Source organism: Notolepis coatsorum (genome assembly GCF_963971535.1).
Source record: "Notolepis coatsorum genome assembly, chromosome: 6".
Taxonomy (NCBI): domain Eukaryota; kingdom Metazoa; phylum Chordata; class Actinopteri; order Aulopiformes; family Paralepididae; genus Notolepis; species Notolepis coatsorum.
The window spans coordinates 14,006,494-14,032,620 of NC_140170.1; the positions used below are offsets into that span (position 1 = coordinate 14,006,494).

At 43.7% G+C, this 26,127-nt stretch overlaps 2 protein-coding genes across 2 annotated transcripts in view; both read left to right on the plus strand.

The window, feature by feature from the left end:
• Positions 1–16,051, plus strand: part of LOC311229381 (collagen alpha-1(VII) chain-like) — a gene marked incomplete at its 5' end in the record, with an annotated part of 170,676 nt that extends 154,625 nt beyond the window's left edge. Inside the window, 3 exons of the mRNA XM_084315469.1 lie at positions 6,995–7,114; positions 10,375–10,517; positions 15,941–16,051. Coding sequence (XP_084171595.1) covers positions 6,995–7,114; positions 10,375–10,517 — 263 coding nt within the window. The 3' untranslated portion in view covers positions 15,941–16,051. The remainder of the gene's footprint in view (positions 1–6,994; positions 7,115–10,374; positions 10,518–15,940) is intronic.
• Positions 16,052–23,011: 6,960 nt separating this feature from the next.
• LOC311229382 (collagen alpha-1(VII) chain-like) overlaps positions 23,012–26,127 on the plus strand; it is a gene marked incomplete at both ends in the record, with an annotated part of 60,182 nt that continues 57,066 nt past the window's right edge. The window contains one exon of the mRNA XM_084315470.1: positions 23,012–23,150. Within this exon, the coding sequence (XP_084171596.1) occupies positions 23,012–23,150 (139 nt within the window). The remainder of the gene's footprint in view (positions 23,151–26,127) is intronic.

A 26,127-nucleotide genomic window follows, 5' to 3' on the forward strand; every position in this document is an offset into this window, starting at 1 on the left:
ACACAAGGTGCTGTATACACAAGGTGCAGTATACACAAGGTACAGTATACACTAGGTACAGTATACACAAAGTTCCCTAACTGGCATGATATATGTCATACGTTGTAGTCCGTGCAGGTTTTGGTGGTTAAGAGTCAGACACACTTAGGGCGGGATCCACTAAGACTGGATTGCGTGGTGAGAATTGCACCCTTAACCTCTTATGCCCGACGGGACCGGTCCCAAAATTACATCACGTCATAAATCAATCTCTCCAGACTGTTTGACAAAATTATCGTTTTTTTTGTCAAACGTATTCAAGTATAAACATCATAACCATGTCACAACAGCAGTTATAATGTATATTATCATCAACACGTTAGTTTACCAATAGGTTAAAGTGTTATTAGTGCAATTTTAGTACCGTATTTCCTCTAATATTGGACGGGTCTTGTATTTACCTCAGCTGCAAAGAGCACCAGGCCTTTATTAGAGAGAGGCTTATATAAGAGGCAGGCCTTAATTTCACAGTAATTGTGAAACTGTGGTGGATTAACGTAATTCACACACTGAAGTTGGAACTGTCTATAGGCTGCGGGGTCCGCACGGACAATTTAGCGTGTGGTACCTTCTGAACTCTACCTGAGTCGAATCGAGTTGATACCATGCAGTAGCTTTAGCTAACGATATCATAGCCATCATGATCTGTAATGTCAACTGGACAACGCCAGTCCCGCCTGCCAACGCCATATAGATAGCGATCGCTAACTAACTTTTGCAAACAAAGCCAACGTCATCCAGCCGACACCACAGATCTAGCTATGATAAAGTTAGCTAACGCCAACGAAGTGAGAGTAGGGAAACGTTAATGTAGTCAGAGTGTAGCGGGAACGATCGAGAGAGGCAGCACTTAATTTGCATTGGCAAGAGTTTATCTCATTCTATATCACGGCACGTGACCTTGTATTGGAAGCCGGCCTGTATTTGTCTCCATGTATCAAACCCCCGTCCATTATAAGAGGCCCGTCCTCTATTTGAATGCCCTCCACTATTAGAGGATTTATTCGTTTTTGTGTTGTTTTTATTGCGAAAGTCGGCCATTTTGAAAAATGTACAGTCAGGAATTGTAGTTTTTTTTAACGCCATTTAGAAGATGACATTGAGAGCTTTCAATGAGCGTTGGAATTTTTCAGAAACACCATACACAGAGGCCTCTAGGTCAAAAAAAGCAAATGGGTTCTGTATGAATTTTTTTAATATCTCTTATTACTCAGGATAATATACCACAAAAAGTAACGTTATTGGCATATATTGGAGCGCAGTTAGTTTGTCTCCCCTATTTTTAGCATTGAGCAACAATCAGATTTGAAATTAGTTTCAAAATGGCGGCACTCTGGCAAAAATAAGAAAGGTACTCTTCATACAGTAGATTTCATTATCTGTTCTTATGCACGCCTGGTGATACTAAATCCAAATTAAACTCGGGCATTTGAAAGATAATATAAATATATATATATATATATATATATATATATATATATATTAGTGCTGTCAGGCGATTCAAAAAATTAATCTAATTAATTACAGGATTTGTAATTAATTAATCTAATTAATCGCATTTTAATCGCATAACCATTTTATGCCTGATATTCTATATTATATAATCATGTTTCAAATTGCATGTGTCCGGATGGCAGAATTCAGTACTGTATCTACAAAACCTTCTGTTTAATCATCTTCCATCTATTAATTTGCTTAGATTTTTCAGGTCTGGTCAATTTGAGCATGGTGTTATTCACAGTCAAAGATACAAAAAAATGTATTGATATTCTCATTTGGTTCATTACAATTAACTGAAAATAAAATTTTCATTCAATCAATCACCGCGCAGATTGATTGATTGAATGAAAATGTTATTAACAGATTGCAGAATGGGTACAATACAGTACAGCACACAATTGTTAAGGGGATGCAGACCAGGGTGCAACTTGCACCGTGCAATCCATTCTTTGTGGATCTAGCCCACAGTATTTAATAAAAAGTCTGTAAATGTTTATTCTACATTCTTATGGAATGAATGAGATACAAAAAAAATATTATAAAAAAAAAAAAAAAAAGAAAAAATTATTTTTTTTGTAATTAATTTTGAGTTAATTTTCATAACGCGATAATTTGCTGTGTAATTAATTAATCTAATTAACGCGATAAACTGACAGCCCTAATATATATATATATATATATATAAATGTGCAAATTGGCTATAATAAGGTAATTTATAAGCCTGCCATTCTATATTCTATAATAATATTTCAAATTGCATTTGTCCGGATGGGAGAATTCAGTACTGTATCTACAGAACCTTCTGTTTAATCATCTTCCCTTTATTAATTTCCTCCGATTTTCTTTACACATGATCTCAAGAGGGTACTGAACGAGCTCAGTGGCAGTTTTGAAACTTTGTTTCATCACAATTTAAGCAAGCCTAGTAATAGACACAATACGTCTGACACTCGGAATACATTCACTGAGGTCCATAGATGTCCCTAGATACCAAGAACATGCAAATTGACCTTCTAGAAGTGGAGCAATATTCCATTTACTTAGGTATGTATTTTAGGCGGATTTTCAGAAAATAGGGCTCCGGGCTTAACCTCTTCTATAAGTTTATTAGATTTGATCCAGTTATATATAATGCGCAGCTCACTAGACAGAACCTGACTAAGCTTTGTACATGTGGCAGCCGCATAATAAATAGTGGAATCGTCGGCATACATTGTCAAATTAGCTCTACTAATTGCAAACGGCATATCATTTGTAAAAATGTAGAATAAGAGGGATCCCAGGCAACTCCCTTGTGGACAAGATGGCCGCCGGTGAACTACGCTGGAGACTCCGCCCACCATCTAGTTATATATATATCTATGCTTAGTACCGGTACACCTGTCCTCCCAGAATCCCCTCTGATACCAGCTGATGGCCCCGAGCACTGACCCACATTTTCAATCAGTGCATCTAAAGCAGTGCATCCAGCCTGGGTTTCCACAAGATTCACAGTTTTCTCATACTGTATATATATATATTAGGGCTGTCCCAGACTAAGGATTTGGATGGTCGAATATGATTGGCCAAAATTTGCCGTTAGTCGACTATTGGACAAAAAATAAATAAAAAAAATAAAGTGTAAAATGTTTTATTTATTTTTTCATTCCATTTGGGCTGTGGGGGGTGTTAATGTCTGAAGGAGTCGACTGAAGGCTTCTTGTCCTCTGCAAAAGCATGCAATTGGTCCACTGATGGATACATCTTGATGTTTGTCTAGTCTAGTGTGTTCATTAGATGGGTGAAATCCTCTTTCAGTGCCTCTGTGCCTGTTTTCGTAGGCAGTTAGCCTCTGGTATGCGTGCCATTAGCGTTAGCCACGCTGCTAGGCCTCTTTTCTTTTGGAAAGAATGATTCATTTTTTTTTTAAACTATAAATTATTATTATTATTATAATTTTTTTTATATATTCGACTAAGAGGTTGGTTAGTCGACTACGGCTCCTTTCGACCGATTAGTCGACTAATCGACTAATAGGGGTCAGCCCTAATATATGTGACTCGCCGTGACCAAACCCGATTTGATCCGCAAAGAGGGAGGTGCTCTGAAATGAACAAATGTCTTGCTGTCCAGAAAATCCCAAAAATCGAAATCTTGATTTTTTTTACATATTTGAATTGTCATTAATCTGTTCCATTATTTGCCCTTAGTTGCAAACTTAAATACAACTTGTAAATGAGGTAATTATTGCTATAATAGTTCCACAAATTTTCTTTCAATTGAGGATAAAAAACTACACAAGCGGGCTGTGGGCCTGTCCACAGGGGGCAAGTACATGTACTTAATAGGTGTTAACACACAGACGTCATTATTTAGCTCTCCTTTCTGAGAGAGAGAATAACACACTATTAATACACTATCTTAATGTTATAAGTTATAAGCAACGTAACGCAGTGTCTAAAAAAAAGATTAAAAAAAAAAGAGGCCTTGACGGCCGTTATAAAACGCGTGTTGTAACTTAATTAAAAACCATTAAAACACAGTTCGAATTTTATGAGCGAACGAATTTCGTTAGGGTGCATTTTTTCCAACCTAATGGCTAAAAGTAAATTAATTTAATACGGAAACGGAGTGATAAAAAATGGCTTTTTCATCGGAGCGAGAGATTATTATTATTGTGGGGGCCCTGACGTAAACTATTTTCTGCGCTGGCATTCAGCACGGAATCTGTTAATACAGTTAAAAGTAAGTTGTTGTTGTTGTTGTTGTTGTTGTGTCTTTCACTACCACACTACATGTATTTACATCTAAATACATCTAAATGCTTAACTGTTACTGTCTGGACGTTATGAATGCGCGCAGCACCGTGTATATCCCTCCTGTCTGGACGTTATGAATGCGCGCAGCACCGTGTATCCCTCCTGTCTCGATGTTATGAATGCACGCAGCACCGTGTATATCCCTCCTGTCTGGACGTTATGAATGTGCGCAGCACCGTGTATATCCCTCCTGTATGGACGTTATGATTATGAATGTGCGCAGCACCGTGTATAGGCAGGGGAGATGAGGCACGCGTTAACCCTTTCACTGCCACACTACAGAAGCGCTTAGTAATGCTTCGCCTCAAAGCCGTTTCTGGCCGAATTAGTCATCGAATCTTTAATTTTTTTTTAATTCTTATTCAGAGGTATTTCGTCGAGATTTCATAATGTGTAATGTGGCATGCTATTACTGTTAATCCTTTCACTACCAGACTACAGAAGGTTAACCTTTCACTACCACACTACAGAAGGTTAACCTTTCACTACCACACTACATAAGGTTAACCCTTTCACTACCACACTACTGAAGGTTAACCCTTTCACTACAACACCACAGAAGGTTAACCTTTCACTACCACACTACTGAAGGTTAACCCTTTCACTACAACACCACAGAAGGTTAACCTTTCACTACCACACTACAGAAGGTTAACCTTTCACTACCACACTACAGAAGGTTAACCCTTTCACTACCACACTACAGAAGGTTAACCTTTCACTACCACACTACAGAAGGTTAACCTTTCACTACCACACTACAGAAGGTTAACCCTTTCACTACCACACTACAGAATGTTAACCTTTCACTACCACACTACAGAAGGTTAACCCTTTCACTACCACACTACTGAAGGTTAACCCTTTCACTACAACACCACAGAAGGTTAACCTTTCACTACCACACTACTGAAGGTTAACCCTTTCACTACAACACCACAGAAGGTTAACCTTTCACTACCACACTACAGAAGGTTAACCTTTCACTACCACACTACAGAAGGTTAACCCTTTCACTACCACACTACAGAAGGTTACCCTTTCACTACCACACTACATAAGGTTAACCTTTCACTACCACACTACAGAAGGTTAACCCTTTCACTACCACACTACAGAAGGTTAACCTTTCACTACCACACTACAGAAGGTTAACCTTTCACTACCACACTACAGAAGGTTAACCTTTCACTACCACACTACAGAAGGTTAACCCTTTCACTACCACACTACAGAAGGTTAACCTTTCACTACCACACTACAGAAGGTTAACCCTTTCACTACCACACTACTGAAGGTTAACCTTTCACTACCACACTACAGAAGGTTAACCTTTAACTATCACACAAATTTTTTAATAAACTATCATGACTTTTCCTTTTTTCTCTGGGTGTTGTGTTTGCAGTCACCAGACTCATTGTAATAACAAAGAGCCTCAGACTGGAAAGCTGCCAGGTGTTAATTGCCCTAGAGAGAGGGGGGCCATGGATTACAATGACTTCTGGGTAGTGCTGTAGTTGTTTCACTATTGTCACCGAATAGCCTGCTCGTCTCTTGAAGGCTATTATCTCTGAATACGTTTTGTGATAATCACCATGAATCATAGGAAGTAGCTTGCAAAGCATCCCACCAAAATGTTCAAGTGATGGCTTATTTTGAAGGTATGAATCTGTACTTTCATAATATGTAAAAAAAAAAAAAAAAAATGAAGATCCCTCAACATGACCCTGAAGTCCATACCTGGTCACATATATATATATAGTTGTGTTTTCAGTTGACTCACAAACTCTACATAGCCCACTGAACCTCACTGTATACCTGTGTATATATAGCCATAGCTTATGTAGACTTTATTTTAATGATTATTATTTTTTATTATATTTTGTATTGTATTTTTTATTGTATATTCTTCACCATTTCACATTGTGCTAACCATTGCACTTTACAGTTTTATTTATTTATGTGTTTTATATTGCAAACAACTGTTGATTGTCACATCCTGGTTAGACATACAACATCTCGTTGCACTGTATTGTACTGTGTAATGACAATAAAGTGAATCTAATCTAATCTAATATATATATAGAATATATAATTGAGTGTGTGAGTCAACTGAAAACACAACTATATCTTTGATCAGTAATTGTAATAAATACAAATAAATAATAGTAATAAATAGAAAACGGCCAATAGTCTTTTACTATTATACACTTTGCTACTAATCTACCTTCCCTACACTACTACCTCAGCTAAATGACTACATGTAACATGTAAAAATATCATTACAGAATCAAATAGGTATTCTAAATTAGGAAAGTACATATACACACGTTAGCTAATGTAAAAAGCACACCGTGTTGCTGTAATACATTACTCTCAGTATGTACAGTATAGTCGAAATGCACAGTAAACCAGTGTTAACTTTAGTAATAGACACAGATGGGAGCTGTCATATAGCAATGATGGTTGAACCTGGACAGCTGATTTGCTACACTGCCACCTTGTGGCACCTGTAAGAATATGCATGTGTTTACACACCCTCTTGAATTACGTGTGTTTTTCCTGTGTGTGTGTGTGTGTGTGTGTGTGTGTGTGTGTGTGTGTGTGTGTGTGTGTGTGTGTGTGTGTGTGTGTGTGTGTGTGTGTGTGTGTGTCAGTGCGTCTCGAGGCCGTGCAGCAGTTGTCGGTGGCGACCCAGTCGCAGGGCAGCGTGCGCGTTCAGTGGGGGCGGGTCCCGGGCGCCAGGGCCTATCGCGTCGTCTGGGGACCCTTCACAGGTCAGTGACATCATCACAGCCTTCACTCAGGTGTCAGGCGCCGTAACTTCCTGCTCATTTACACATGTTGTGTATTCCAGCGCTGGTGAAAGTACACTAGAAACGTACCTCTTCACCTTAGACTGTTATTTGTAAATATTTTCGAAATAATTTTTGTTTATGTTTATTTATTTGTATTTGTAAACATTCGAAATAAATAAATAATTCTTAGACTCATTACATACACACTACGATTATTGTTAATGAGAGCTATTTTATTGCACTGCACTATTGTACTATTTTATGCTAATTCTATGACTATTTGTATCATTATTGTACTATAAATGAGAGCTATTTTATTGCACTGCTGTCATTCCGTCTATATTTATGCCAGTTTTATGCTCATTTTATGCCTATGTCTATTTTATGTCTACATTACTGCCGTGAAGCACTTTGGGATGCAATTATTGTATGAAATGTGCTATACAAACAAAGCATATTATTATTATTATTATTGTTATTATTTAACTGCGCTGTAACTGCCTCTACTCTACCACTACTACCCTGATAGTAAAAAAATAAACTCGATAAAACTGGGTATAAAATATGTAAATCAGTACTACTGAGTAAGAGTGCTAATCAGGGTTGTAGTATTAATATGTACAGTGATACGGGTATAAAGACACTATGGTACATAATATTCATATACATACACATAATATCCATTGTACTCATGTACTGCCATGTTAATAATAATAATAATAATAATAATAATAATAATATAATAATAATAATAATAATAATAATATAATAATAATAATAATAATAATAATAATAATAATAATAATAATAATAATAATAATAATAATAATAATAATAATAATAATAATAATAATAATAATAATAATAATAATAATAATAATAATAATAATAATAATAATAATAATAATAATAATAATAATAATAATAATAATAATAATAATAATAATAATAATAATAATAATAATAATAATAATAATAATAATAATAATAATAATAATAATAATAATAATAATAATAATAATAATAATAATAATAATAATAATAATAATAATAATAATAATAATAATAATAATAATAATAATAATAATAATAATAATAATAAATAATAATAATAATAATAATATAATAATAATAATAATAATAATAATAATAATAATAATAATAATAATAATAATAATATATAATAATAATAATAATAATAAATAATAATAATAATAATAATAATAATTATAATAATAATAATACTAGTAATCTATTGTAATATTATTGAGGGGAGAGTATTTCTCTATTTGCCCCATCATCCTAACCACTTACAGTAGGGGACAGTTAGGGGCGTGTCTTGCATCATCCTAACCACTTACAGTAGGGACAGTTAGGGGGCGTGTCTTGCTCAAGGACACTTTGACACGCTGCCTGGGTTAGGGGGCGTGTCTTGCTCAAGGACACTTTGACACGCTGCCTGGGAGGAGCCAGGGTTGAACCGGGGAATCAGATTTATTACCAGACGACCTCTGTGTCCCGCCTGAACCACTGCTGAACCGTAACCGTAACCGTAACCCGTTCATAACCAGGAGAAGATAATACATCAGAATCATAACCAGGTAAAAATAATACATCACCGACAGGGGGAGGACAGAGAGGGAGGACAGATCTGAATGATAGCCTGGTTCCCCCTCTCTCTCTCCCCCAGGGACAGACCTGAATGATAGCCCTGGTTCCCCCTCTCTCTCTCTCCCCCAGAGACAGATCTGAATGATAGCCCTGGTTCCCCCTCTCTCTCTCTCCCCCAGAGACAGATCTGAATGATAGCCCTGGTCCCCCTCTCTCTCCCCAGGGACAGATCTGAATGATAGCCCTGGTTCCCCCTCTCTCTCCCCCAGGGACAGACCTGAATGATAGCCCTGGTTCCCCTCTCTCTCCCCCAGGGACAGATCTGAATGATAGCCCTGGTTCCCCCTCTCTCTCTCCCCCAGGACAGATCTGAATGATAGCCCTGGTTCCCCCTCTCTCTCTCCCAGGGACAGACCTGAATGATAGCCCTGGTCCCCCTCTCTCTCTCTCCCCCAGAGACAGATCTGAATGATAGCCCTGGTTCCCCCTCTCTCTCTCTCCCCCAGAGACAGATCTGAATGATAGCCCTGGTTCCCCCTCTCTCTCCCCCAGGGACAGATCTGAATGATAGCCCTGGTTCCCCCCTCTCTCTCCCCCAGGGACAGACCTGAATGATAGCCCTGGTTCCCCTCTCTCTCTCCCCAGGGACAGACCTGAATGATAGCCCTGGTTCCCCCTCTCTCTCCCCCAGGGACAGACCTGAATGATAGCCCTGATTCCCTCTCTCTCTCCCCCAGGGACAGATCTGAATGATAGCCCTGGTTCCCCCCCCTCTCTCTCCCCCAGGGACAGACCTGAATGATAGCCCCTGGTTCCCCTCTCTCTCTCCCCCAGGGACAGACCTGAATGATAGCCCCTGGTTCCCCCTCTCTCTCCCCAGGGACAGACTGAATGATAGCCCTGATTCCCTCTCTCTCTCTCCCCCAGGGACAGATCTGAATGATGCCCTGGTTCCCCCCCTCTCTCTCCCCCAGGGACAGACCTGAATGATAGCCCTGGTTCCCCCTCTCTCTCCCCCAGGGACAGACCTGAATGATAGCCCTGGTTCCCCCTCTCTCTCCCCCAGGGATAGACCTGAATGATAGCCCTGTTCCCCCTCTCTCTCCCCCAGGGACAGATCTGAATATGCCCTGGTTCCCCCTCTCTCTCTCCCCAGGGACAGATCTGAATGATAGCCCTGGTTCCCCTCTCTCTCTCCCAGGGACAGACCTGAATGATAGCCCTGGTTCCCCTCTCTCTCTCCCCCAGGGACAGACCTGAATGATAGCCTGATTCCCTCTCTCTCTCTCCCCAGGACAGATCTGAATGATAGCCCTGGTTCCCCCCCCTCTCTCTCCCCCAGGGACAGACCTGAATGATAGCCCCTGGTTCCCCCTCTCTCTCTCCCCCAGGACAGACCTGAATGATAGCCCCTGGTTCCCCCTCTCTCTCCCCCAGGGACAGACCTGAATGATAGCCCTGATTCCCTCTCTCTCTCTCCCCAGGGACAGATCTGAATGATAGCCCTGGTTCCCCCCCTCTCTCTCCCCCAGGGACAGACCTGAATGATAGCCCTGGTTCCCCTCTCTCTCTCCCCCAGGGACAGATCTGAATGATAGCCCTGCCCCCCCCCCCTCTCTCTCCCCCAGGCCGGAGCGTGGACTCGGTGGAGGTGACCGGCGAGGCCCACACGCTGACCGACCTGCAGAGGGACGCCGAGTACATCGTCACGGTCATCTCTCTGTACGAGGGCGACACGGAGGGCCCGGGGCCACGGCCAGGTTCAGGATAGGTAGGTACAGCTCCGTCTCTCTCTCTCTCTCTCTCTCTCTCTCTCTCTCTCTCTCTCTCTCTCTCTCTCTCTCTCTCTCTCTCTCTCTCTCTCTCTCTCTCTCTCTCTCTCTCTCTCTCTCTCTCTCTCTCTCTCTCTCTCTCTCTCTCTCTCTCTCTCTCTATCTCTCTCTCTCTATATATATATATATATCACTATATATCACACAGGTAGATGATGATGCTGAGAGCAGAGAGGTGTTAGCGATAGGGATGTCCAATATTATCGGCCGATATTGGCATTAAAATGTAATATCGGAGATTATCGGTATTGATTTAAAAAAAAAATTAAATATTTGTATATTGACATTTATTTAACCTTTATTTACCCAGACAAGCAAGTAAGAACTAATTATTATTTTATTTATGTCAAAAGTATGCATAATGTGTTAATTCCACGAGATATGCAATGTAATTACCTGAAATTATTCAGTTTTTTTTGGGGGGGGGAACCCTGCATATATCGGTATTGGAAATTAAGAGTTGGACAATATCGGTATATCGGATATCGGTAAAAAAGCCAATATCGAGCATCCCTAGTTAGTGACACACAGGAATTCAAAGGCTGAACGGATGTTGGAACCTGTGCAGATTCCTATGAGTTCAGGACGTGGCCCTAATACTGAACAGACAACGTGTTCTAAGAGAAAACATGGATCCATGGAGTGCCAAGACAGTCCCGGTGCTGCCAGAACCCACCAGCTGGACCGGCACAATACACAACAAAGCATATTTTAGGTTTATCCCCGTCTCACATTTGTTCAGAAATGTGATGAGATATGAAACACAAGTTCAAAGTCTTTGAGTGATTATTTTAATGACCAAAAACACTAAGAACATGGCATGACCTTCCAATTTGTTGTCCTTTTTTCCTCTCCGTCCTCTTGTGGTTATAAAACAAACCACCCCCCCCCCCCCCCCCCGCCGGGGAAAGATGCCTTTTAATCCGTGCCCAACTCACCACGGGAAGACGGGGAATAATCACCGCTGTTTACGTCTCTGCATTCTGAGAGGAGCTCCACATGTTCTCACTGTTCTGTCTCTGGGACTCCTGCACATGTCGGGCCGTCTGTGCCCGCGTGGCGCCTGGCGATGGGATGTCCGGCTCTGGGCCGGGTCTGGGTCTGGGTCGCTCTCGCCCGCTGCCAGCTGAACAGAGAGGTGGCAGATGGTTGCCTGGAGGAGCTATTTGCACTCTGGTTCTTCCGCCACGCTGTGTGTACAGCACAGTACAGCACACAGTACACAGTACACAGTACACAGTACACAGTACAGCACACAGCACACAGTACACAGCACAGTATAGCACACAGCACACAGTACACAGTACAGCACACAGTTCACAGCACAGTACAGCACCCAGTACACAGCACAGTACAGCACACAGCACACAGTACACAGTACAGCACACAGTACACAGCACAGTACAGCACACAGTACACAGTACACAGTACACAGCACAGTACAGCACACAGTACACAGTACACAGTACAGCACACAGCACACAGTACACAGTACACAGTACACATCACAGTACAGTACAGCACAGTACATCACACAGTACACAGTACAGCACAGTACAGTACAGCACAGTACACAGTACAGCACAGTACACAGCACAGTACAGCACAGTACACAGTACACATCACAGTACAGTACAGCACAGTACATCACACAGTACACAGTACACAGTACAGCACACAGCACACAGTACACAGTACACAGTACACATCACAGTACAGTACAGCACAGTACATCACACAGTACACAGTACAGCACAGTACAGTACAGCACAGTACACAGTACAGCACAGTACACAGCACAGTACAGCACAGTACACAGTACACATCACAGTACAGTACAGCACAGTACATCACACAGTACACAGTACAGCACAGTACAGTACAGCACAGTACACAGTACAGCACAGTACACAGCACAGTACAGCACAGTACACAGTACATCACACAGCACACAGTACACAGTACATCACACAGCACACAGCACAGTACACAGCACAGTACACAGTACATCACACAGTACACAGTACAGCACAGTACACAGTACACAGTACAGCACAGTACACAGTACAGTACAGTACAGCACAGTACAGCACAGTACAGCACAGTACAGTACAGCACAGCACAGTACACAGCACACAGCACACAGTACAGTACACAGTACACAGCACAGTACACAGTACACAGTACAGCACAGTACACAGCACAGTACACAGCACAGTACACAGTACACAGCACAGTACACAGCACAGTACAGCACAGTACAGTACACAGTACACAGTACACAGTACAGCACAGTACAGCACAGTACACAGCACACAGCACAGTACACAGTACAGCACAGTACACAGTACAGCACAGTACACAGCACAGTACACAGTACATCACACAGTACACAGTACAGCACAGTACAGCACAGTACACAGCACAGTACACAGTACATCACACAGTACACAGCACAGTACACAGTACAGCACAGTACACAGTACAGCACAGTACACAGTACAGCACAGTACACAGTACAGCACAGTACAGCACAGTACACAGTACATCACACAGTACACAGTACAGCACACAGTACACAGTACAGCACAGTACAGCACAGTACACAATACACAGTACATCACACAGTACACAGTACAGCACAGTACAGTACACAGTACATCACACAGTACACAGTACAGCACACAGTACACAGTACAGCACAGTACAGTACACAGTACATCACACAGCACAGTACAGCACACAGTACACAGTACAGCACAGTACAGCACAGTACACAGTACACAGTACACAGTACAGCACAGTACACAGTACATCACACAGTACACAGTACATCACACAGTACACAATACAGTACAGTACAGCACAGTACACAGTACACAGTACAGCACAGTACACAGTACAGCACAGTACACAGTACATCACACAGTACACAGTACAGCACAGTACAGCACAGTACAGCACAGTACACAGCACAGTACAGCACAGTACACAGCACAGTACAGCACAGTACACAGCACAGTACAGCACAGTACACAGCACAGTACACAGCACAGTACAGCACAGTACACAGCACAGTACAGCACAGTACAGCACAGTACACAGCACAGTACAGCACAGTACACAGCACAGTACAGCACAGTACACAGCACAGTACACAGCACAGTACAGCACAGTACACAGCACAGTACACAGCACAGTACAGCACAGTACACAGTACAACACAGTACAGCACAGTACACAGTACAACACAGTACAGCACAGTACAGCACAGTACACAGTACAGCACAGTACAGCACAGTACACAGTACAACACAGTACAGCACAGTACACAGTACATCACACAGTACACAGTACATCACACAGTACACAGTACAGCACACAGCACAGTACAGCACAGTACATCACACAGCACAGTACACAGTACATCACACAGTACACAGTACATCACACAGTACACAGTACAGCACAGTACAGCACAGTACACAGTACAGCACAGTACACAGTACACAGTACAGCACAGTACAGCACAGTACAGCACAGTACACAGTACACAGTACACAGTACACAGTACACAGTACAGCACAGTACACAGTACACAGTACAGCACAGTACAGCACAGTACAGCACAGTACACAGTACACAGTACAGCACAGTACACAGTACACAATACAGCACAGTACACAGTACAGTACAGTACAGCACAGTACACAGTACACAGTACAGCACAGTACACAGTACAGCACAGTACACAGTACAGCACAGTACAGCACAGTACACAGTACATCACACAGTACACAGTACATCACACAGTACACAGTACAGCACAGTACACAGCACAGTACAGCACAGTACAGCACAGTACACAGTACAGCACAGTACACAGTACAGCACAGTACACAGTACACAACACAGTACAACACAGTACACAGTACACAGTACAGCACAGTACAGCACACAGTACACAGTACAGCACAGTACAGTACAGTACAGTACAGCACACAGTACACAGTACAGCACAGTACAGTACACAGTACAGCACACAGTACACAGTACAGCACACAGTACACAGCACACAGCACAATGCAACACTGTTTCTCTCCTACTTGTTTACTGTACACAGGGGTTCAAGTGGGGTTCTCCATGTGGGGACACCCAAGATCCTGGTGCAGCGGGGAACATTACTCACCTTAAAATATCTCCCAAATGGACTTGTACTGTGATCTCAGGTGTTGTGTTGTCTTTATAGACAGACTGTGATCTCTGTGTCGTGTTGTTGTCTTTATAGACAGACTGTGATCTCTGTGTCGTGTTGTTGTCTTTATAGACAGACTGTGATCTCTGTGTCGTGTTGTTGTCTTTATAGACAGACTGTGATCTCTGTGACGTGTTGTTGTTGTTGTCTTTATAGACAGACTGTGATCTCTGTGACGTGTTGTTGTTGTTGTCTTTATAGACAGACTGTGATCTCTGTGTCGTGTTGTTGTTGTCTTTATAGACAGACTGTGATCTCTGGTAAATTAAAAAAATGTAATCTGGGTCTGAAGTTGAATAAAAGATTCATGACTGTTTAGACTGCATTACTCTCTGCCACAGTGCTCTCCTGGTTGTTCCCCACCTAGGTGATCTAACTATCGACACTGGCCTGGCCTGCTTCTACTGTAAGTTCTGTGACATGACTGCGGACAAAACATATATTTTTTCTTTTCTTTTAAGTACCACCAGCAGGGGGCCCACGTACCACCGGTGGTACGCGTGCCACAGGTTGAGAACCACTGCAGTAGAGCATCATCAGCTTAAACTCGGGAGGGGGGCGGGGGAAGGAAGAGGTCTGAACGGAGGCCTCAGAGGGAGACCTCCACACCCCTCACATCATCTCTATTTGCCCCCCAGAGCGTCTGAACGGAGGCCTCAGAGGGAGACCTCCACACCCCTCACATCATCTCTATTTGCCCCCCAGAGCGTCTGAGCGGAGGCCTCAGAGGGAGACCTCCACACCCCCCACATGATCTCTATTTGCCCCCCAGAGCGTCTGAGCGGAGGCCTCAGAGGGAGACCTCCACACCCCTCACATGATCTCTATTTGCCCCCCAGAGCGTCTGAGCGGAGGCCTCGGAGGGAGACCTCCACACCCCTCACATCATCTCTATTTGCCCCCCAGAGCGTCTGGACAGAGACCTCGGAGGGAGACCTCCACACCCCTCACATGATCTCTATTTGCCCCCCAGAGCGTCTGGACGGAGGCCTCAGAGGGAGACCTCCACACCCCTCACATGATCTCTGTTTGCCCCCCAGAGCGTCTGAACGGAGGCCTCAGAGGGAGACCTCCACACCCCTCACATGATCTCTATTTGCCCCCCAGAGCGTCAGGAGCAGCAGGTCCTGCTGGCGGTTCCCTCCGGCCCCACCTCCTTCCGCGTGACCTGGAACCTTATCCAGTCCTCCAGGGGGTACCGCCTCGAGTGGAGGGAGGGCGAAGGTGAGGCCCGGAACCAGGAAGTGCAAAAGTCACGCTCAAAGTCACACTCAGTTACACTCAAAGTTACACTCAAAGTTACACTCAAAGTCACACTCAGTTACACTCAAAGTCACACTCAAAGTCACACTCAAAGTCACACTCAAAGTTACACTCAAAGTTACACTCAAAGTTACACTCAAAGTTACACTCAAAGTTACACTCAAAGTCACACTCAAAGTTACACTCAGTTACACTCAAAGTTACACTCAAAGTTACACTCAAAGTTACCCTCAAAGTTACACTCAAAGTCACACTCAGTTACACTCAGTTACACTCAAAGTTACACTCAAGTTACACTCAAAGTCACACTCAGTTACACTCAAAGTCACACTCAGTTACACTCAAAGTCACACTCAGTTACACTCAAAGTCACACTCAGTACACTCAAAGTCCACACTCAAAGTACACTCAAAGTCCACTCAGTTACACTCAAAGTTACACTCAAAGTCACCCTCAGTTACACTCAAAGTTACCTCAAAGTCACACTCAAGTTACACTCAAAGTTACACTCAAAGTCACACTCAGTTACACTCAAAGTCACACTCAAAGTTACACTCAAAGTTACACTCAAAGTCACACTCAAAGTACACTCAAAGTCACACTCACGCCCATCACCGGTCTCCTCTCTGTCTCTCTCCCTCTCCTCCTCTCTCTCTCTCTCTCTCTCTCTCTCTCTCTCTCTCTCTCTCTCTCTCTCTCTCTCTCTCTCTCTCTCTCTCTCTCTCTCTCTCTCTCTCTGTCTGTCTCTCTCTCTCTCTCTCTCTCTCTCTCTCTCTCTCTCTCTCTCTCTTCTCTCTCTCTCTCCCCCCCCTCCCTCCAGCAGGCCGTGTGCAGAGACAGGCGTTCCCCAGAGAGACCACCAGCTACGACCTGGCAGGCCTGCAGCCCGGCACCGAGTACACCCTCACCCTCTACACCCTGTACGAGGGCCGCGAGGAGGCCACGCCCGTCTCCTCCACCCCCCCAGGTACACCCTCACCCTCTACACCCTGTACGAGGGCCGCGAGGAGGCCACGCCCGTCTCCTCCACCCCCCCAGGTACACCCTCACCCTCTACACCCTGTACGAGGGCCGCGAGGAGGCCACGCCCGTTTCCTCCACCCCCCCAGGTCAAAAACGTTTAATTTTTTATTTTTCGTGCCGTGATATAGAATGAGATAAACTCTTGCCAATGCAAATGACGCGCTGCCTCTCTCTATCGTTCCCGCTACACTCTGACTACATTAACGCTTCCCTACTCTCACTTTGTTGGCGTTAGCTAACGTTGTCATAGCTAGATCTGTGGTGTCGGCTGGATGATAATTTTATTTGCATAGCACTTTTCATGACGTTGGCTTGGTTTGCAAACGTTAGTTAACGTTCGCTATATGGCGTTGGCAGGCGGGGCTGGCGTTGTCCAGTTGACATTACAGATCATGATGCTATGATAGCGTTAGCTAAAGCTACTGCATGTTATCAACTCGATTAGACTCAGGTAGAGTCGAGAAGGTACCACACGCTAAATTGTCCGTGCGGACCCCGCAACCTATAGACAGTTCCAACTTCAGTGTGTGAATTACGTTAATCCACCACAGTTTCAGAATATTACTGTGTTGCACTCAATATTTAAATAATGTTAGTCTAAATAATTGTAGACAGACAATGTACGTATTTAAAAAATAGAATGAACAGAGCAACTCTTGCCAATGCCGGTTATGATAACACGGACGATATGTCCATGAGTGTCATTTTTATAAATTAAGGCCTGCCTCTTATATAAGCCTCTCTCTAATAAAGGGCTGGTGCTCTTTGCAGCTGAGGTAAATACAAGACCCGTCCAATATTAGAGGAAATACGGTATTATTGTGTAGCCCCTTTTACCCCAGTTGACTTAGAGGGCAGGACCCTAGGTTCGTAACACCTAGCTCTTACTAATCTAATAATACAAATATACGAATATCTGTTTGGGATATAACATCAATACATTTGAAATAGAAATGATCAAGCCAGACACTTAACTTTAAATATAAAAATAATCTGTATTGAACCCCCTTCCAAAGGTCTGTATGTCCCCATAAGACACGACTCTGACTCAGGAGACTCTGACTCAGGAGATGGCTCCTCTCCGCTCTGTTCATCCTCGTATGTGTCAGGAGCTCTGACTGGTTCTTCATCAGGGATGACGACAGCTGGCTCTCGCACAGTCCTTTTCTTCAGGATCCCTTCCAGGTAGGTACTGTAGGGTCTGCGCTCCCTTACATACTCTACTTCAGAGGATGAGTCAGACGTCGGCTCACTCTCTTCTGTTGTAGGAGGAGACGGTATACGGTGTTGCTTCTTGATAGTTCCTGCCCTAGTTCTTGGTTTCACAGGTGTGTTGTGGTCACTCTCCGTTCTTGGCATCCGTACCAGTTGTCCAATGGGTAGGAGATGATCTCTGTGTAGGGTCCTTGTGCGTCCTATTCCATCTTCAGGACTCACTCTGTAAACAGGTAAGTTGGGCATTTTGCTCACGACCACGTGAGGAACAGCACTCCATCGGCTTTGGAGTTTGTGTTTTCCTCTCAACCCCAGGTTTCTTAACAACACTCTGTCACCAGGTTCCAAGGTTTGGCAGGTCACTCTCTTGTCATAGGACTTCTTGTTTCGCTGGTGTACTTTGTGAGCTGCGGCAGAAGCTAGTTCAAAGGCTCTTTGCAGGTCGTCTTTCAGCTTAGCTACATACTTGATGTGGAGACCTCTTTCCTTGCCATCCGGCGACGTACCAAAACACACATCCACGGGAAGTCTTGCTTCTCTTCCGAACATCAAGAAGTACGGAGAGTATCCGGTGGAGTCGCACTTGGTGCTATTGTATGCATGCACTAAGTAAGGTACTTGCTGACTCCACTGCCGCCTCTTTTCTTGACTCAGCGTGCCCAGCATTGACAATAGCGTGCGGTTAAAGCGTTCGGGCTGTGGGTCTCCTTGTGGGTGATACGGAGTGGTTCTGGATTTCCGTACTCCCATCATTTGCAGCATCTCCCGGATCAGTCGACTTTCGAAGTCACGGCCTTGGTCCGAATGGATTCTTGCTGGCAGCCCATAATGTACAAAGTATTTCTCTACCAGTACTTTTGCGACAACATGTGCTTTCTGGCTTCTGGTGGGGAAAGCCTGAGCATAGCGAGTAAAATGGTCTGTGACCACCAACACATTGCTTATGCCTTTACTGTCGGGTTCCATTGAGAGAAAATCAATACACACAAGATCCATTGGACCTTTGCTCACGATCTGGTGTAGTGGAGCTGCTCGCTGAGGAAGGGACTTACGAGTGATGCACTCTCCACAGTTCTTAATGTACTGTTCCACTTCTACAGACATCTTCGGCCAGAAGAATCTGCTCCTCAGTTGGTCGACAGTTCTCTCAATGCCAAGGTGTCCTAAATCATTGTGCATGGCCTTCAACACTATTTCTCTGAACTCTTTTGGGTGTACAAGTTGAGTGACAACATCTCCAGAAGGTTGCTTGCTCAACCGATACAACATAACTTCTTTCATGGTCAACTTTCCCATCTCTCGTTTGAGCTTAGAGAGTTCTGGACTTGCATCCTCATCTTCAAGCCATTTCCCCTGCTTCACGGCCTTGATAGCAGGTCCTATATCGACATCCTTTTCCTGAGCTCTCTTAAGCTCTTGCTTTGACATCTGTCTCAACGACTCGGATTCCAAGTGGGTTGGAAACGCATAGATGTCTGGGATGCACTGAGGGGAAGCTCCCAACTGGTCGACACACCTCTGTGGGCAGCCGTGAGTCTCAGGGATAGAGATTCGCTGGCCGATGGCCTTTACTCCAGTCTGTGATAGAGTCACCCATTCATTACGGGTTTCTTCCTCAGGCATGATCCGGGACAGTAGGTCTGCATATATATGGTGTCGGCCCGGGCGGTACTGTACATTAAATTCATAGGTGGACAGGGCAGCCAGCCATCGATGCCCTACTGCACTGAGCTTTGCTGTGGTGAGCACGTAGGTAAGGGGATTGTTATCCGTACGTACTGTGAATCTGGCTCCGTAGAGATAATCATGCAATTTGTCTACTACAGACCACTTTAGCGCCAAGAACTCCAACTGGTGGATTGGATAGTTCTGCTCAGATGCACTCAGTTTTCTGCTTGCGAAAGCCACTGGTCGCAGGCCCTCTGTGTACTCTTGGTAGAGCACTGCTCCAAGTCCCTTCAAGCTAGCGTCAACGTGTAGGATGTAAGGCTTTTGGGGGTTTGCAAATGCCAACACAGGTGCATGCGTCAGACAGTGTATGATCTGGTGAAACGCATCTGTGCAAGGCTGATCCCATCGTTCTCCAAAAGGCTCTGACTCTTTGATGTACGCCTTACTCCTATCGTGGGCGTTCTTTCTGCTCTTCTGCGTGGGTGCATAACCCTTTGTCAGCCCCGTCAGTGGTCGCACAATGGCTGCGTAATTGGCTATGAAACGCCGATAGTAGCCACAGAACCCTAAGAAGGATTGCAAGGTCTTCAGGTTCGTCGGGCGAGTCCAGTTGGTAACCACTTCTATCTTTTCCGGGTCAGGTTCGACACCCTCGGCGGACACAATGTGACCCAGGTATTTCACTCTCGGCAGGCAGATTTGACACTTGTCTATGGAGAGTTTCAGTCCGACTTCTCCGAGGCGATCCAGGACCTTGAGCAGCCTTTCTTCGTGCTCCTCTAGAGACCTCCCGAAGACAATCAGGTTGTCAAGGTACACCAACACCTGGAGTAAGTTCATGTCACCTACTGCTCTCTCCATTAACCGCTGAAAGGTTGCTGGGGCTCCACTTATGCCCTGTGGCATCCTCTCAAACTCGTAGAACCCTAATGGGCAGATGAACGCCGTCTTCTCTCTGTCTTCCTCCGACATGGCGATCTGGTAATAGCCGCTTCGCAAATCGAGGATGGAGAACCATTGACTTCCTGTCAGGGCATTCAGCGCATCATCAATGCAAGGGGTTGTGTATTGGTCTGGGATGGTACAACTGTTGAGCAACCTGTAATCGATGCACATCCTGACTGTTCCATTTTTCTTCCTCACAACCACGATTGGTGAGGCATAGGGGCTCCGAGACTCTCTTCTGATCCCGGCTTGCAGGAGCTCTTGTAGGTGCTTTCGCACGTCCTCAATGTCTGCAGGTGCCAGTCGTCGTGAACGCTCACGGAATGGGCGAGGATCAGAGAGACGGATCTGGTGTTCTACCCCTTTAGCTAGTCCGACATCCCACTCTTCCATGGAGAAGACATGAGATCTTTGCGACAGTTTTTGGCGAAGACGGGATTTCCACTCTTCTGAGATAGGCGAGTCTCAGAAGTTGATTCTGCTCTCATCAAACTCTGATGAGGTTGTCTCTTTGGGCGGGATGACAGTGACTGAATCCACCAGGTGCAGATACCCAATCACCGTTCCCACTGCTATGCTTGTTTCTCTCAGAGACTCATTTTTGAGTAGGACTCTGAAACTGTTGCTGTCCATGGCCTGGCTACACACTACCATGGGCTGCAGTGACACACCAGCAGGGAGAGGGGCTATTGGTGAGGCGTCTAGCATTAGGATCTCCTGGCCTACTGCCTGTGTTAGCTCAACTTTGCACACAGCCTGCACATCACCACCAGTGGGTAGAGTCAACGGACCTGGTCCTTTCCACCGCACTGAGCCTACTCTATCTTCTCCCTCCACCATCTCATCTGAGCGCTTCAAAGTAGCCTGGTCTCCTACAGCACAAGCTTGGACGCCTAAGGTCGAAGTCACATCAATCCCACCGTCTCTGCACTGCTTCACCAATCGTCTTACATGACTAGCATTGGTCCCTACAATGACAGATGTCTGGTCTACAGTCTTAGGGCTCGGGCAGATGAGTGCAAGGACTGTCATAGTCTGACTGGTACCTACCACCTCTGCTGGATACTCTACATCTACGACTACATAGCCATGGTAGGGGTAACTCATATTGGATTCACTTAGACCCCAGAGGGCTAGCCCAGAGACAGGCTGGATTGGGACATGAGATAAGTACTTCTGATACCAGGGTGCAAAAATTATAGTCACCTGGGAGCCGCTGTCTAACAGGGCGGTGCAAGGTTGTCCACTAACCTTCAACTGTACAAGGCTAGGTGGCCCTACCAAACCCTCAGGGATAGATGGACTCTGTAAGGTAACTGCACTCTTTTTCACTTCACAGTTCTTGTTACCATGGGTGACACTACCTGTCTGCTGCTGGTCTTTTGCTACTCTCAGGGCATGAATTAGTCTCTTGATAACCTTAGCCTGGTTCTCAGGGTTTTGACATTTCCCTGCAAAATGACCACCCTCGCCACACCGGTAGCAGAATTTCTCCTCTGCACCCTTTGGCGATCTTCGGGGATAGCTGGAGACAGGTCTTGACACGTCCAACGTCGATACTGCAGCCGCAGTTTCTCTGGGAGTCACTCTTTGGTCGACTTTGTTTTGGAGTCGCTTCATCTGTTTCCTCAACGCCGCTAACTCGGAGTCAGGACGAAGCTCACTGGGTGTGGCTACATTGAGAGCCATGTTCTCCCCAGTATCTTGCCTGCCTCGGTCTGGCCTAGTCGCCACTGCAGCAACTAAGGACTTGAGCTCCTTTACTTCGGCTTTCAGGCTCTGGATTTCAGCCTGTTTTCCGTCAATTTCTGTCATCACCGGAACACACTGCACAGCGGGGAAGAGTTTCTTCCTTGAGGCCTCATACTCTTCCTCTGAGCATATATCCTTCAATAGCTGAAGAAAGGTAGGCGGTGCTGCTTTCCTCTCTCTTAGGCGGAGATTCACGAGCATTAGATCAGAGGCCACTGCACCTCGCAACAACTGCTCTATCCGTGCTCTGTCCACATTTGTTGGTAGAATACCACCTCGCTGGCTCACTTTGTCTAGTGACTGCTCCAGATGCCTCAGAAAGTCAGAGAGTTTCTCACCTGGCTGCTGCTGCATCATTCGGAACGAGATGTACAAGTCTTCTCCAGACTGCACAGTTCCAAACACATGTTCCAGGGCTTCCAGGCATTCTCCAGGACTAACATCAGGGGTGCTGGCTCATGCAGATTTCACTATTTCTAGTGCAGAGCCTTTGAGATTTTCCATCAGCCTCCGCCTTTTCTCTTTATCAGAGCCATCACTTTCTTCTACCATGAGTCGTGCTTGCTCTAACCAGTGTTCAAACTGTTCTTCACCTGATGGAGTGGGCAAGGTCCCAGAAAACAGACGTAGGCGCCGATAGCTGTTATGCTCAGTGGGGGGTTTTACTTTGTCCATCAATTCACTAAGTGCGCGCAGGATGGATTCGGTTGGGCTAACGGGAGAGTCTGCTCTCTGAAACATGTTCTGGAGGTCTTCCTCCATCTTCCCCTCAGCAAACAGTAGTCCTGCTAACTTCTCGTAGAATTTAGCATCATCCACAGGGGCTGAGGGGGTCTCTCCTACTATGATTATAGGCCACGCCTCGCCACCATCCGTAGGCATAACTTCAGGGGGAACATTCTCACCCGTTACCTTTTCCCGACATTCACACAGGATCATAAACTTTTTTCGCTGTGTACTGAACGACCTGCCTCTGACACACACTCACCCCAGACATTTTACTGTCTCCAGGGTCTTTTCTATGTTGGTGACATCAACATCTTCTGAAATGAGGACCATAAGCGTATGAGCCACATTTAATCCCTCCCCACGGCACCAGTCTTTAAGCTCCATCACAAGCGCAGCTTGAGTGTCAATTTTATCCATTTATAGATTTTTTTTTCTTTTTGCTCTTAGCAACTTAAACAATATATATATTTTCTTTTTGCAAATTAAACAATATACATATTTTCCTTTTGCAAATTAAACAATATATATATTTTCTTTCTGCAAATTAAACAATATATATATTTTCTTTCTGCAAATTAAACAATATATATATTTTCTTTTTGCAAATTAAACAATATATATATTTTCTTTTTGCAAATTAAACAATATATATATTTTCTTTCCGCAAATTAAACAATATATATATTTTCTTTTTGCAAATTAAACAATATATATATTTCCTTTTTGTAAATTAAACAATATATATATATATATTTTTGTAAATTAAACAATATATATATATATTTTCCTTGTAAATTAAACAATTCCTGTTATGGTGCTACTGGCTTGATTTCTAACCTATATTCTGTTATAAACCCAAACAGATTCTCACTGGAACCTCCATTTATGTAGCCCCTTTTACCCCAGTTGACTTAGAGGGCAGGGCCCTAGGTTCGTAACACCTAGCTCTTACTAATCTAATAATACAAATATACGAATATCTGTTTGGGATATAACATCAATACATTTGAAATAGAAATGATCAAGCCAGACACTTAACTTTAAATATAAAAATAATCTGTATTGAACATATAGTGTTATATATTACATACACCATGTGTATATATATACACATTACAGAATAAAGAAAATGTTAGTTAGTTAATAAATAGAGTATTGTCTCTCAAAGGCACTGTGTGCTCAATATCAAAAAAGGAAAACAAAATAACAGAGCTATTACTCTGTACTCAGGTTCAAACTCAAAGGCACCATGTGCTCAATATCAAAAAAGGAAATATAAATGAAAACCTATATCCAAAATGGCATTAATGATATCCAAAATGGCATTAATGATACAGCTAATTACAAATGAAATATCCTGTACAATAATACAATATACTAATATACCTAAGCCGGCATCTAATAAACAAAAACAAACAAACAAAAACCCCCGTTGCAGCCCTGATTGATGGGAAACTCACAATCCCATTTAATCTTCAGCTCTAACGAGCCAAAGTACTCTCGGTCCGGAGTCAGTGTTCAGGTGTGGGGAAAGGAGAAAGTGGAGATTGAGTACGATGCAATGTGAAGTCCTGGGCCCTCATTCATCAACGTGACGTGGAAAATGTTCTATTTCCACACGTAAGCACAGAATTTAGAATGAGTGCACGCACAAAATAAACGGGATTTACCACACGTGCGTACGCAGGTTCTACGCACACCTGTCATGATAAATATCACCTTGGCCCTGCGCCGAGGCTCGTGCACACTTTCACGTATTTGCATACCAGAACCGCCCCGATTAACCATATACGGTAACGGTAATGGACCACCCCCATGAAATGTGGAAAAGTGGACTAAGCCGAGGGTGTTGTACACTGTCGGATATTATATCTATTAACTTCCTAAAAGACCATTGCTGCCTGGACACCGCAAACACTAATAAAGACCATTAACCACTGTTTTGCCGTTGCCCGTTAGTGTCATTAATGCATGCTGGAATAAGAATGCCTTTCTTAATTTATTTTTAATATTAATAATTATTATAATACAATAAAAGACAGCTCCGTCTTTTAATACACATATATTGTACAGTAACGTCAAATAAATACTACAGTCCCCGCTGAAATAAAGGTTCTGCACGCACATACCAGCAGTGATCTACAGCATAAAAGATAGCCACTTTATAATACTATTCTGAGTAGATAATTAATCTGTATCGCAACAGAGTCACGGATCTGGTCGGGGCAGATATCATTATGTCGGGAAAATCCTTATGAAATAAACAAAAGTGAATTCAAGAATTTTAAAACAAAGTTTAGCTTATTAAATCGTTTTATAAGCTTTCTGAGTAGATAATTCATCTGTATCGCAACAGAGTCACGGATCTGGTCGGGGCAGGTAGCATTATGTCGGGAAAATCTTTATGAAATAAACAAAAGTGAATTAAGGAATTTAAAACGAAGTTTAGCATATTAAATCGTTTTATAAGCTTATAGCTTTTTTCGTGCTGATTGGAGAAGGGTCCAGCTGCAGAGCCGGAGAGCAACTCTCAGGGCCAATATAGCACTTATACTATTTTGAGAGAGACAGCAGAGAGACAGACAGCAGAGAGACAGACAGACAGACAGACACTGTTCCACAGTGTGTGTGTGTGTGTGTGTGTGTGTGTGTGTGTGTGTGTGTGTTGATTTTGAGATTTTGTTATATTTTGCTTC